The 13,289-nt window shown below is 41.2% G+C and overlaps 1 protein-coding gene across 1 annotated transcript; it reads right to left on the bottom strand.

Moving 5' to 3' along the window:
- Positions 1 to 2,256: 2,256 nt before the first annotated feature.
- Positions 2,257 to 5,919, bottom strand: cetn3 (centrin 3; the record flags this gene model as incomplete). The annotated part of the gene is given in 4 exon segments (XM_034199921.1): positions 2,257 to 2,448; positions 2,829 to 2,943; positions 4,264 to 4,399; positions 5,776 to 5,919. Coding segments are annotated over 4 exon segments (460 nt in total), but the record flags the coding sequence as incomplete, so codon positions are not given.
- Positions 5,920 to 13,289: the final 7,370 nt, after the last annotated feature.

Here is a 13,289-nt window from a genome sequence, read left to right on the forward strand (position 1 = left end):
CATGTGATGTAGAAGAGACATGAAGAAGAGGGGACACATGTTGATGAAGAAGAGACATGAAGAAGAGGGGACACATGTTGATGTAGAGAGACATGAAGAAGAATGAAGAAGAGGGGACACATGTTGATGAAGAAGAGACATGAAGAAGAGGGGACACATGTTGATGTAGAAGAGACATGAAGAAGAGGGGACACATGTTGATGTAGAAGAGACATGAAGAAGAGGGGACACATGTTGATGTAGAAGAGACATGAAGAAGAGGGGACACATGTTGAGTAGAAGAGACATGAGAAGAGGGGACACATGTGATGTAGAAGAGACATGAAGAAGAGGGGACACATGTTGATGAAGAAGAGACATGAAGAAGAGGGGACACGTGTTGATGTAGAAGAGACATGAAGAAGAGGGGACACGTGTTGATGTAGAAGAGACATGAAGAAGAGGGGACACATGTTGATGTAGAAGAGACATGAGAAGAGGGGACACATGTTGATGTAGAAGAGACATGAAGAAGAGGGGACACATGTTGATGTAGAAGAGACATGAAGAAGAGGGGACACATGTTGATGAAGAAGAGACATGAAGAAGAGGGGACACATGTTGATGTAGAAGAGACATGAAGAAAAGGGGGACACATGTTGATGTAGAAGAGACATGGAGAAGAGGGACACATGTTGATGTAGAAGAGACATGAGGAAGAGGGGACACATGTTGATGTAGAAGAGACATGAAGAAGAGGGGACACATGTTGATGTAGAAGAGACATGAAGAAGAGGGGACACATGTTGATGTAAGAAGAGACATGAAGAAGAGGGGACACATGTTGATGTAGAAGAGACATGAAGAAGAAGAGGGGACACATGTTGATGTAGAAGAGAATGAAGAAGAGGGGACACATGTTGATGTAGAAGAGACATGAAGAAGAGGGGACACATGTTGATGTAGAAGAGACATGGAGAAGAGGGGACACATGTTGATGTAGAAGAGACATGAAGAAGAGGAGGACACATGTTGATGTAGAAGAGACATGAAGAAGAGGGGACACATGTTGATGTAGAAGAGACATGAAGAAGAGGGGACACATGTTGATGTAGAAGAGACATGAAGAAGAAGAGGGGACACATGTTGATGTAGAAGAGACATGAAGAAGAGGGGACACATGTTGATGTAGAAGAGACATGAAGAAGAGGGGACACATGTTGATGTAGAAGAGACATGAAGAAGAGGGGACACATGTTGATGTAGAAGAGACATGAAGAAGAGGGGACACATGTTGATGAAGAAGAGACGTGAAGAAGAGGGGACACATGTTGATGTAGAAGAGACATGAAGAAGAGGGGACACATGTTGATGTGTAGAAGAGACATGAAGAAGAGGGGACACATGTGATTAGAAAGAGACATGAAGAAGAGGGGACACATGTTGATGAAGAAGAGACGTGAAGAAGAGGGGACACATGTTGATGTAGAAGAGACATGAAGAAGAGGGGGACACATGTTGATGTAGAAGAGACATGAAGAAGAGGGGACACATGTTGATGAAGAAGAGACGTGAAGAAGAGGGGACACATGTTGATGTAGAAGAGACATGAAGAAGAGGGGACACATGTTGATGTAGAAGAGACATGAAGAAGAGGGGACAATGTTGATGGAGAAGAGACAGAGAAGAAGAGGGGACACATGTTGATGTAGAAGAGACATGAAGAAGAGGGGACACATGTTGATGTAGAAGAGACATGAAGAAGAGGGGACACATGTTGATGTAGAAGAGACATGAAGAAGAGGGACACATGTTGATGAAGAAGAGACGTGAAGAAGAGGGACACATGTTGATGTAGAAGAGACATGAAGAAGAGGGGACACATGTTGATGTAGAAGAGACATGAAGAAGAGGGGACACATGTTGATGTAGAAGAGACATGAAGAAGAGGGGACACATGTTGATGAAGAAGAGAATGAGAAGAGGGGACACATGTTGATGTAGAAGAGACATGAAGAAGAGGGGACACATGTTGATGTAGAAGAGACATGAAGAAGAGGGGACACATGTTGATGAAGAAGAGACGTGAAGAAGAGGGGACACATGTTGATGTAGAAGAGACATGAAGAAGAGGGGACACATGTTGATGTAGAAGAGACATGAAGAAGAGGGGACACATGTTGATGTAGAAGAGACATGAAGAAGAGGGGACACATGTTGATGTAGAAGAGACACGAAGAAGAGGGGACCTTTAAGAGCTCGGTAATGTTTACGTACTCTCTCCGTCTCCGTCCCCGTCAAACTCGTCGATCATGCCTCGCAGCTCATCGTCGCTGATGTTCTCTCCGAGTTCTCGAGCGACTCTTCTCAGGTTCCTCAGGCTGATCTTCCCCGACTCGTCATCATCGAACAGCTTGAAGGCTTTCAGGACCTCCTCTTTCGGGTCTCGCTCCAGGATCCGGTCGGTCACTGCGGAAAACACACACACACATACCATGTATACATCACTTCAGGGGACATTACATTGACTTACATGCATTTCCTGGAGACTTATCCTAACCTTAACCATAACCAACACATGCCTAACCCTAACCAAGTCTTCACCCTAAAATTAATGATTCCCCTCATGGGGACCTCCAATTTGTCCCCATAAGGGAGGCGAGTCCCCACACGTGACTGTGTAAACAGATGTAGGTCCCCACAAGTATAGTAATGCTAACACACACACACACACACACACACACACACACACACACACACACACACACCACACACACACACACACACACACACACACACACACACACACACAGGGTTAAAAGAGTGTCTGGCTGTAAACTCAAACTCACCGACTTCATTGAAATCCTCCAAAGTTATCTTCCCGTTCCCCTCTCTGTCGTAATCTTTAAGGATCTTCAAAACATCGACTTTCTTCACCTCAAAACCGAGCGCACGCATCGCCACCTGTTGGGGTTATACGGTATATCAACAGTTACAACTTTACAGATATCTAATATCCTGGTGTTCATCTTCTTTAGGATGTGACTCAGGGTCTTGAGCTGTAAACTGCCTTAACCCTTATGTTGCGTTGGGGTCTCCGTGACCCGTTTCAAGTTCAAATGATATAATAATCACGCTCTAGTTTTTTGTATCGAACGAGGCTTCATGATATCCTCCACTGAGGCTTTATAAACACTACAAAACACATTTTGATCATTTGAGCCAAGTCTGAAGGTCTTATAAAGAGAGTATCATTTGGTGTTGGGGTCTGGGGAGAGCCAGCAGAATTGTTTTGGGTGACTCGAGGTCAAATGTGGCCCAATCATGATTCATCTTTGATTTTAGACCCCCCCCCCCTCCCCTTCATCCACTGTAACAATAATCTTTCCCAACATGCACCTGGTCTCCCCCCCCCCACGGGAACTCCACCTTTCTCACAGAATATGCACTAACACTTGAACCTGAACTCACACTTGCACGTAGGGCTGCTCGATTATGGCAAAACTCATAATCACGATTATTTTGGTCAACAATTAATATCACGATTATTAAATACGATTATTCATTGACTTTGAAAACATCCATTAACTGAACTTTAAAACAAATGATCATTTGAACAGCATCTTTGAACTGTTGATTCCCTGAACGTAGAATTACTAAATTTACTAAAATAAACGACACATTTAAATAAATAATATCAAAATAATAAATACCAATAAACAAGATCAACAAATATTTTGGAGCGCACTTCCAGCTTCTAAACATATAAATATGATAAATAAAAATAAACGAGACTAAAATAAATCACAACTTAGCAAAGCTAAATAATCGGTTTTTCCATTATGTTGTTTTCGTAATTGACGCCGGCCAAAATCGTAATTGCGATTAAAATACGATTAACGGCACAGCCCTACATGCACGTGTGTGTGTGATGTGTTTCGGGCCATAACACTAAATGACAACAGGATCGTACGGTTCTGAAAGCGTAACAAGTTAGTTATGATGTAGTTAAATCAATATTGATTGATAGTCTTTGTTTGGTGTGTTTTGGACTGAGATCAATCACGGGTCAAAGTGTACCCGTCTAACCCTAACCCGCGAACACCATGAACGGTGACAGCGTCCGAACAACACAAGGGCTAAAGCATGAGGGCAAAGGTCTAGTGTCCTCTACTTAATAATGCAGAACGATATTTAGGTGTTGAGACATTTTATCAACAACATATTTCACTATATTACAACGTTGTAGTGCCTCGCTGATCCGTCTTATCGGTCCTGGCTTACCTTGAGCTCGTGATAGTCGATTTCTTTGTCTTTGTCGGTGTCGAACAGCTCGAACGCTTCTTTGATCTCATGCTTCTGATCCTCGCTCAGCTCTCTCCTCTTCTTGCGTTTTGTTTTGTCCGCAGCCACATCGGTCCTGGGAGGAGACATGTCGGAGTGACACAGGAATAATTACATCACATGTCACTTTTAGACGCTTTTATCCAACACTGAGGGCGATCCCCACAGGAGCGCTTTGGGCGAAGCGTCTCAGGGACACAACGACATGCTGACTGCAGCGGGGTTTGAACTAGGGTTGCCAGAAACTGACCATGATCAAAATCGATTATTCGGCAGCCCTGGCGAATAATAATCGATTATTCGACCGACCCCCCCCCCCATAATAAATATTATTATAGCAATTTATTTATTGCAATGCTATTATTAATAATAGCATTGCAATACATAAATTGTGCGCGCATCTTCAAATGGATGCACTCAAAACGCATTGCTGAGGTTGAGCTGCGACCAACGTCTTTCGCAGAGCTTGCATTTCACTTCCTTTGGACTTATAAGTTTGAAGTAGTTCCACGAGGAGGAACTCTTTTTACCTGAAAAACATGTGCCGTGGTGAATGTAATGTATCATTTATATCATTTACTGACGGTAAAAACCCTCCACTGAAGTAAAGTCTGTCAAAACCTAACTTCATAGTAGGAGTTGAAGCACTGACTGTACCGAGAGATGTCAACACATTACAATCATGTTTCAAGTTACTATCGATCCCTCGAGGCTTTTTTATTTATCGTAAGAAGGAAGAGACTTGTTCTCGAGTTGTACAGGAAAGGGACTTTAATAAGAAAGGTAGCTAATGTAATGTCAGACAAATGTAGGGCAAACATAAAAACAATCTTATCCTCCTTGTAGCATAACATGTAAATACTCAAGTGAAGTACAAGTACATACAATGTGTACTTAACAACAGTACATAGTGTTTCTTTCACCAGTGTGAATTGCCAACATTTGATGAAGCGAAAACACCTTTCATTCAAACACTCCCAAAACACTGACTGCACCACATTTAAATCACCTTTTCAGAAGTGCTTTGAGTCTGTAGTTAACGCTGTGTTTTATATGTTTTAAATGTGTGTTGTTTTAACGATGTCTTCATTAGTTTTGACCGTGTAACAGTGTCTTTGGGGTTCGCAAAAAGCGCTCTATAAATCAAATGGAGCATCATTACCACATATTGGTAATGAATGTGTAATATTAAGCGATTCAAGTGGTGTGAATTAACGTTAAACTAAACCGTAAGGAGGAAATGAGTCAGCTAAATAAGCTAGCTTGTTGGAAACATTAAAGTTAGTAAACGTTAAACTGTAAACTAGCTTAGACTTAGCTTTTCAAACACTGATATTAAAGCCACACATGCTAACACTAGCTAGCAAGGAATAGCTAATGTTGGCTTTACGTACATTACTATGACCAGTAGTGAACAAATAAACTAGAAGTACTTGAGATAGAGAGGTTTACCTTAAAGACAGACTCATTTCGGGTGGATTATAAAACGTTAAAACGGTCAAAACAACACGTTTTTGTCGCTAAACTCACAGGTTTCTCTGCCACACAAAAACCACAACAAACCGTGTATCCGCCGCGCGCTCACACAGAGCGTTCCCATTGGTTGCTGGGGAAGAAGATGCTCTCTGATTGGTTCACGTCAGAGCCATTCAATCTTCTTCTTCTTTGGTGTTGCTCTACTGCCATCGTGTGGAAACAACTAGTGATTAAATACTCTGTCGTTGACAATAATATTAATAAAATATAAACAATAAAATGTATTATAGATAATTGTGGATAAGAAAAAAAAATCAACTAGTTTCAAAACACATTTATTTTCATTATAATATAAAAATAATAATGAATATATAATTAGATGATATATACTTTATTGATCCAAAATAGACACATTGCACATAAACACATACATAACAGTAGAACAGATATATCTTTAAAATATGCACTATAAAACCAACTGTAAAGGCCTGGTAAATGCAAATAAAAACAATATGTAAGCCTATGAAAATATTTCGTATTATATATATAAATAACTCCAGTTTCAAAGACCCTCTTTTTTATTTGTATTTAAATCTGACAGTCTTTATTACCCAGCAAATTCTCTCAAGAGTCTTGCAGATTTTTAACTCATATACCTGTTGTTATTTTTCTTCTTTACTTGCTTGTTAAGAGAACAAGGAAAAGCGCTTTATAAATCACATGCATTATTATTATTATTATTATTATTATTATTATTATATAAACTAATCCAGAGAGAGGATGAGGTAAGAGACAAAAGGGAGTCTCAGTGACGGAGCGATATCTTTCCTGGGATGAGATTGTCTTTCCTCCAAACCTCTATCATGAACACACACATGGGATACAGGACACACACACACCGTGAGACAGGACACACACACACACACACACACACACACACACACACACACACACACACACACACACACACACCACACACACACACACACCACACACACACACACACACACACACACACACACACACACACACACACACACACACACACACACACACACCATGAGACAGGACACACACACACACACACACACACACACACACACACCGTGAGACAGGACACACACACACACACACACCCACCCACCCACTGTGAGACAGGACACACACACACACACACGCGCACACACACACACACACCGTGAGACAGGACACACCCACACACACACACACACACACACACACACCATGAGACAGGACACACACACACACACCCACCCACTGTGAGACAGGACACACCCACCCACACACACACACACACACACACACACACACACACACACACACACACACACACACACACACACACACCCACCCACTGTGAGACAGGACACACCCACCCACACACACCCACACGCACACACACACACACACACCGTGAGACAGGATACACACACACACCCACCCATTGTGAGACAGGACACACACACACACATACACACACACACACACACACACACACACACACACACACACCGTGAGACAGGACACACACTGAGATTATCAGAGACCCGGCGGCACCTTCACACACACACACACACACACACACACACACACACACACACACACACACACACACACACACACACACACACACACACACACACACACACACACACACACACACACACACACACACACACACACCGAGGGTGAGAACACTGTGTGGGAAATACATGATAGAGATGAAGAGGAGTTCAGAGGTCAACAAGGGAGGAAGACTTTGAAGAGGAATTGGAGGGAACATCTCACTTCAGTAAATATTTAATAAATAGACATTGATAGTAATATCTCTGACTGAATGACGCAATCCAATACTCCAATAATACCTGGTGGCCTGTACCTGAAGAACTGTCACACCCTGCAGCTCTCCATCATCAACTTGTAATCCTGAAATAATAAAAAGTGCAGGACTCGCGATACGACTTTGACCTCTGACAGGGCTCTCCAGAGAGGAAGCAACGGCAGCACGAGAGAAACAACTCATCTGTGCAGCGCTCAGACACACCGGGTAACACGGCTCCCCAGAGAGGGCTCTCTGTTGACAAACAGCAGGGAGGGACTGCTTCAGCATATTATATATTTCTCTGAGCCTTCAAGATGAGGAAAAAGGGAAAAGTTGACCCAAAGATTGGTGCTGAAATGTGTTCAGAACCGCCTCTGATATTAAGAGTACATCCTGCAGAGTGAGGGTCATGTGACTGACACAGTGACAGTTTTCAATAATCCTTTTGCTGAGTTGCAATGAAATGCAATGGGATTTCACGGACAGACTTTGCATTCAGCGCTGCGTGAAGGAAAATGTGTTTTTTGTTGCAATCCTGAAATTCCAAAAGCAAATGGCGACTTAGGAGCTGAGGTGAGGTGAGAGTGAACTCCTGCGCTCCGACCGTAGTTTGTTCATAGTTTAACTAATTGTATTTATTTAGCTATGTTGGATATCAATATAACAAGCTACCTACCTGACAGCAGGACTTCTACTGAAACAGAGTATTCCTACACTCTGGTACTTCTACTTTTACTCAAGAACAAGACCTGAGTACTTCTACTTTTACTCAAGTACAAGATCTGAGTACTTCTACTTTTACTCAAGAACAAGATCTGAGTACTTCTACTTTTACTCAAGTACAAGATCTGAGTACTTCTACTTTTACTCAAGAACAAGATCTGAGTACTTCTACTTTTACTCAAGAACAAGATCTGAGTACTTCTACTTTTACTCAAGTGCAAGATCTGAGTACTTCTACTTTTACTCAAGTACAAGATCTGAGTACTTCTACTTTTACTCAAGTACAATATCTGAGTACTTCTACTTTGACTCAAGTACACGATCTGAGTACTTCTACTTTTACTCAAGTACAAGATCTGAGTACTTCTACTTTTACTCAAGTACAAGATCTGAGTACTTCTACTTTTACTCAAGTACCTGATCTGAGGACTTCTACTTTTACTCAAGTACAAGATCTGAGTACTTTTACTTTTACTCAAGTACAACATCTGCGTACTTCTACTTTTACTCAAGTACAAGATCTGAGTACTTTTACCTTTACTCAAGTGCAACATCTGCGTACTTCTACTTTTACTCAAGTACAAGATCTGAGTACTTTTACCTTTACTCAAGTACAACACCTCCGTGATATTTAAGGTGACGCCGTCCTGAGTTTGACCTTGGGCTCTCAGACAGAGGTCGAGCTCCAGACTCCTCTCCGGCCTTGAACTCACGTCTAGTTTCTGAGGTGAGCATGATGAAGGGAGGGGGGGGGTAATGACTGGAGAATATTTACCTTATCCAGCACAGAGGCGGCTTTCTAAAGGAACCACATGTGAGCCAGGGGGGTAAACAGATTGGGGGGGGGGGGGTGAGTGCAGAAAGCAGCTTCTGTTTGGCTCTGACTGACTTCGATTCAGACGCTCAGAGGAAGTTTATTGAAGCTCCAGATGCTCGGCAGGAGGCTGTTCTGCAGACGAGGATAAATGAGTTTTCATCGCTGGCGTTCTGACACACAGCGAGCATTGTTCAGCTTCAAAGGATTCAACTCTGGCTTTTAGGACTCGAACCTGCAGAACGTGCAGTTTACTCTCAGCTGGACGCAGAGCTTTATAGTGAAGCTCAGACAGGAAGGTGGTTCAGACCCTTTTCTTAATGAGAGCAGAAACCCATGTAATCTGCTGGGACTGTTATAAGAATAGACTTTCACTTCATTTTGACCCTAATGAGTTAAATACCTGTTTAAAACACAAAATACACGAGAGAGACTACAAGAAATAATCCAGGAGAAACGCAGCTTCAACTTTCCAGCTGTTTAAATATGAAATGATGGAATTCTGTCATGTAAACACTTTGACATCACAAAACTATACACAATTGTGAATCCTGATTTAATGCCATTAACAATTACATTTGTATTTTAGTAAATGAGAGATGTATTTTTCAATCTAATAGATCGCTTCAATCCAAGTCCAATGTTATTTACTCGCTCAAATATAAATCCAGTTCTTCTATTTCTCTTTGACTGAGTTATGATTTGTATAAACAGTCAATCGTCTTGATCTCTTTACTCAAAGCAAACCAAAACTAAATCACTGTTTAAATGTATCATATTTATTTGATGTTTTTTAACCCTTAGATGCCCTTAGAGTGCCTGGACCCACACTCTTCCATAAGTGGGTCAAAAAGAACCCGTATTAGAACAATATGTGTTTTTATGCCATTTTTGTCATTTTGGTTAAGAAAAAATCACTTGTATAATATTTACTATTATATTTTGGTTCAAACTAGAAATATTTTAAATTCAATTTTTCACTATTTATAATTTTAGATATTGTTTTTACATTTTGAAAAAAAAACGAAATCCCGTAGAAAATGCATTTTTGACCCACTTATGGAAGCTTGGGGTAGAAATACAAAAACTACAAAATGTATACAATTTTTATTTGAAATGTGAATGGCATGATATCCAAAACATGTTTTTTGAGGAATAGCTGGAATATGAAATGATAAAAACATGTAATTAAAAAGATACTTCAAGAAAATCACCTCACCGGGTCAAAGAAGACCCACTCATGCATCAGGGGGTCAAACTTAATTTCAACTCGGCCACATTAGCATCATGGTTGCACTCAAAGGGCCAGTTTTATATATAAGACTATATAAGAATACATATTTAATATATATAAAATAATGTAATATATTACATTATTGCCTCTGCATTGGATTATTATCGGATAGGGTAATAACTTCATAATTAAAGCAGAAGTCTAGGGCAAACAATTGCAAGTCTCTTCTGTGCACATGTCACAAAATGATTTAAAAAGAAAAGCCAAATTCTGAAAAAAGTTAAAAAAAAGAAGTGACATTTAAAAAAAAAAACATTTTGAAAAAAAAAGTCAAATTCCTAGAAAAAAGTCTAATTTGAGATGCATTGTGGGACATGTAGTTTATGGGCAATGTGCTTCTGTAAATCATCACGTAACCGTATAATAAACATATGATAACATATATTCTTTGCAAGCTCTTGTGGGGCCACATGAAATGAAGTCGCGGGCCGGATTTGGCCCCCGGGCCTTGAGTTTGACCCCCCTGATCTAAGGGTTAAACAAAACATCCACTTTTTGCTTGTTTTGATGAGCGTGAACCATAGGCGTGAACACACACACGTCTCCGTAATATACCAACCTGTTCTCGTCTATGTTCATATTTATATTAGTATTTCCCCTCATATCTTAAAGGTGGCATTTGCTTCTGAAGAGGGAGTTCCTGTGCTCTCTCCGTGAAGTTGGGTTTCATAGGAACCAGCGAATGGAGACTTTTGCTCGTGTGCATTAGATGTTGTTTTTCATAAAAACGGCTTGAATCCATTTTTTAAGACCTGTAAAATCTAGACTTTTGTTAAATAACTACAAAACAAATCAACAATGACACAAAGATATGATACGAAGGCTTTAAGAGAGCTGATATGATGTTGCTTATGATTTGTACACGTAAAGAAAGAAGGTGAAATACGAGGTGTAAACAATAAACTCTATGAATTGTGAATGGCTTTCAGTACAGGTCATGTTTTTGGGGAGGGGTGCAGCATGTTAAAGAATCAGTGTTTGGTGTGTGTGTGTTCGAGTCATTAAATCTAATTCCCCTGAACCCCACCCTGAAGGAGCACAAAGACCCCCTGTCCACTTTCTGAACTCCAGGTGAGGGGTGGGGGGGACGTTAAATTACAGCTCTTAGTTTGAAGGACATTTTACTACCTCTATTACACGGAGTACTTCGAAGTGTGTTTAGTGAGCAAAAATACACATTCATTTACTGCTGAACGACACAAATGTATAAGATGAGAAGGAATATAAAGAAACTACAGCACGGTCACATGACTTCACGTCACCACCGCTAAGCTAAAGGAGGCTAATGTTGGGCTATAAAGGAACTACAGCACGGTCACATGACTTCACGTCACCACCGCTAAGCTAAAGGCGGCTAATGTTGGGCTATAAAGGAACTACAGCACGGTCACATGACTTCACGTCACCACCGCTAAGCTAAAGGAGGCTAATGTTGGGCTATAAAGGAACTACAGCACGGTCACATGACTTCACGTCACCACCGCTAAGCTAAAGGCGGCTAATGTTGGGCTATAAAGGAACTACAGCACGGTCACATGACTTCACGTCACCACCGCTAAGCTAAAGGAGGCTAATGTTGGGCTATAAAGGAACTACAGCACGGTCACATGACTTCACGTCACCACCGCTAAGCTAAAGGAGGCTAATGTTGGGCTATAAAGGAACTACAGCACGGTCACATGACTTCACGTCACCACCGCTAAGCTAAAGGTGGCTAATGTTGGGCTATAAAGGAACTACAGCACGGTCACATGACTTCACGTCACCACCGCTAAGCTAAAGGAGGCTAATGTTGGGCTATAAAGGAACTACAGCACGGTCACATGACTTCAGGTCACCACCGCTAAGCTAACGGTGGCTAATGCTGGGCTATAAAGGAACTCCAGCACGGTCACATGACTTCACGTCACCACCGCTAAGCTAAAGGCGGCTAATGTTGGGCTAAAGGAACTACAGCATGGTCACATGACTTCATGTCACCACCGCTAAGCTAAAGGCGTCTAATGTTGGGCGTGATGACGTTTAGTCGTCTCTTTTAGACACTTGTTAGCTACCTCTATGTTTGAATCCACCAGCGGGGTATTTACTGACGTATTTTATGTCGTAGAACAAAACGTTAAAATCTCTTCAGCTCGTGATAACCTCAGACCTTATTTGACCGCAGTCTTCCTCCATCACTGCAACAGTTTATTCTGAATCTCATTATGTTGACGACATGATTGACTCACTCTCAGTCTGACCTTTTCAACTCTTTATGACTTTAACCTTCTGCAGAAAGCTCGCTGACCGATCCAATGAAGAGTTAATGGAGCAGAGTGAGGGATTCATGCAGGACCATCGCTCCTCTCCACAGTCCTGAACATCTCCACTAACAAGCAGCTTAAACATTCTTTGGTTTCAAGACATTTGATCCGTATCTTTGAAGCGTAATGTGTGTGGAAATGTCCAAAGGAATACGCGAAGAAAGTAGGAAAAAATAATTTAGGACGATCTGATCAGAGGTGTAAAGTAACAAGTAGATTTACTCAAGTACTTAAGCCCAATTTTGAGATACTTGTACTTTCCTTGAGTATTTCCACGTTATGCTACTGTGTACTTCTACTCCACGACAATTCAGAGGTAAATGGTGTACTTTTACTCAAGTACAAGATCTGAGTAGGCCTACTTCTACTTGTACTCAAGTACAAGATCTGAGTACTTCTACTTTTACTCAAGTACAAGATCTGAGTAGGCCTACTTCTACTTGTACTCAAGTACAAGATCTGAGTACTTCTACTTTTACTCAAGTACAAGATCTGAGTACTTCTACTTTTACT

The sequence above is a fragment of the Gymnodraco acuticeps genome, unplaced genomic scaffold (assembly GCF_902827175.1).
Source record: "Gymnodraco acuticeps unplaced genomic scaffold, fGymAcu1.1, whole genome shotgun sequence".
Taxonomy (NCBI): Eukaryota; Metazoa; Chordata; class Actinopteri; order Perciformes; family Bathydraconidae; genus Gymnodraco; species Gymnodraco acuticeps.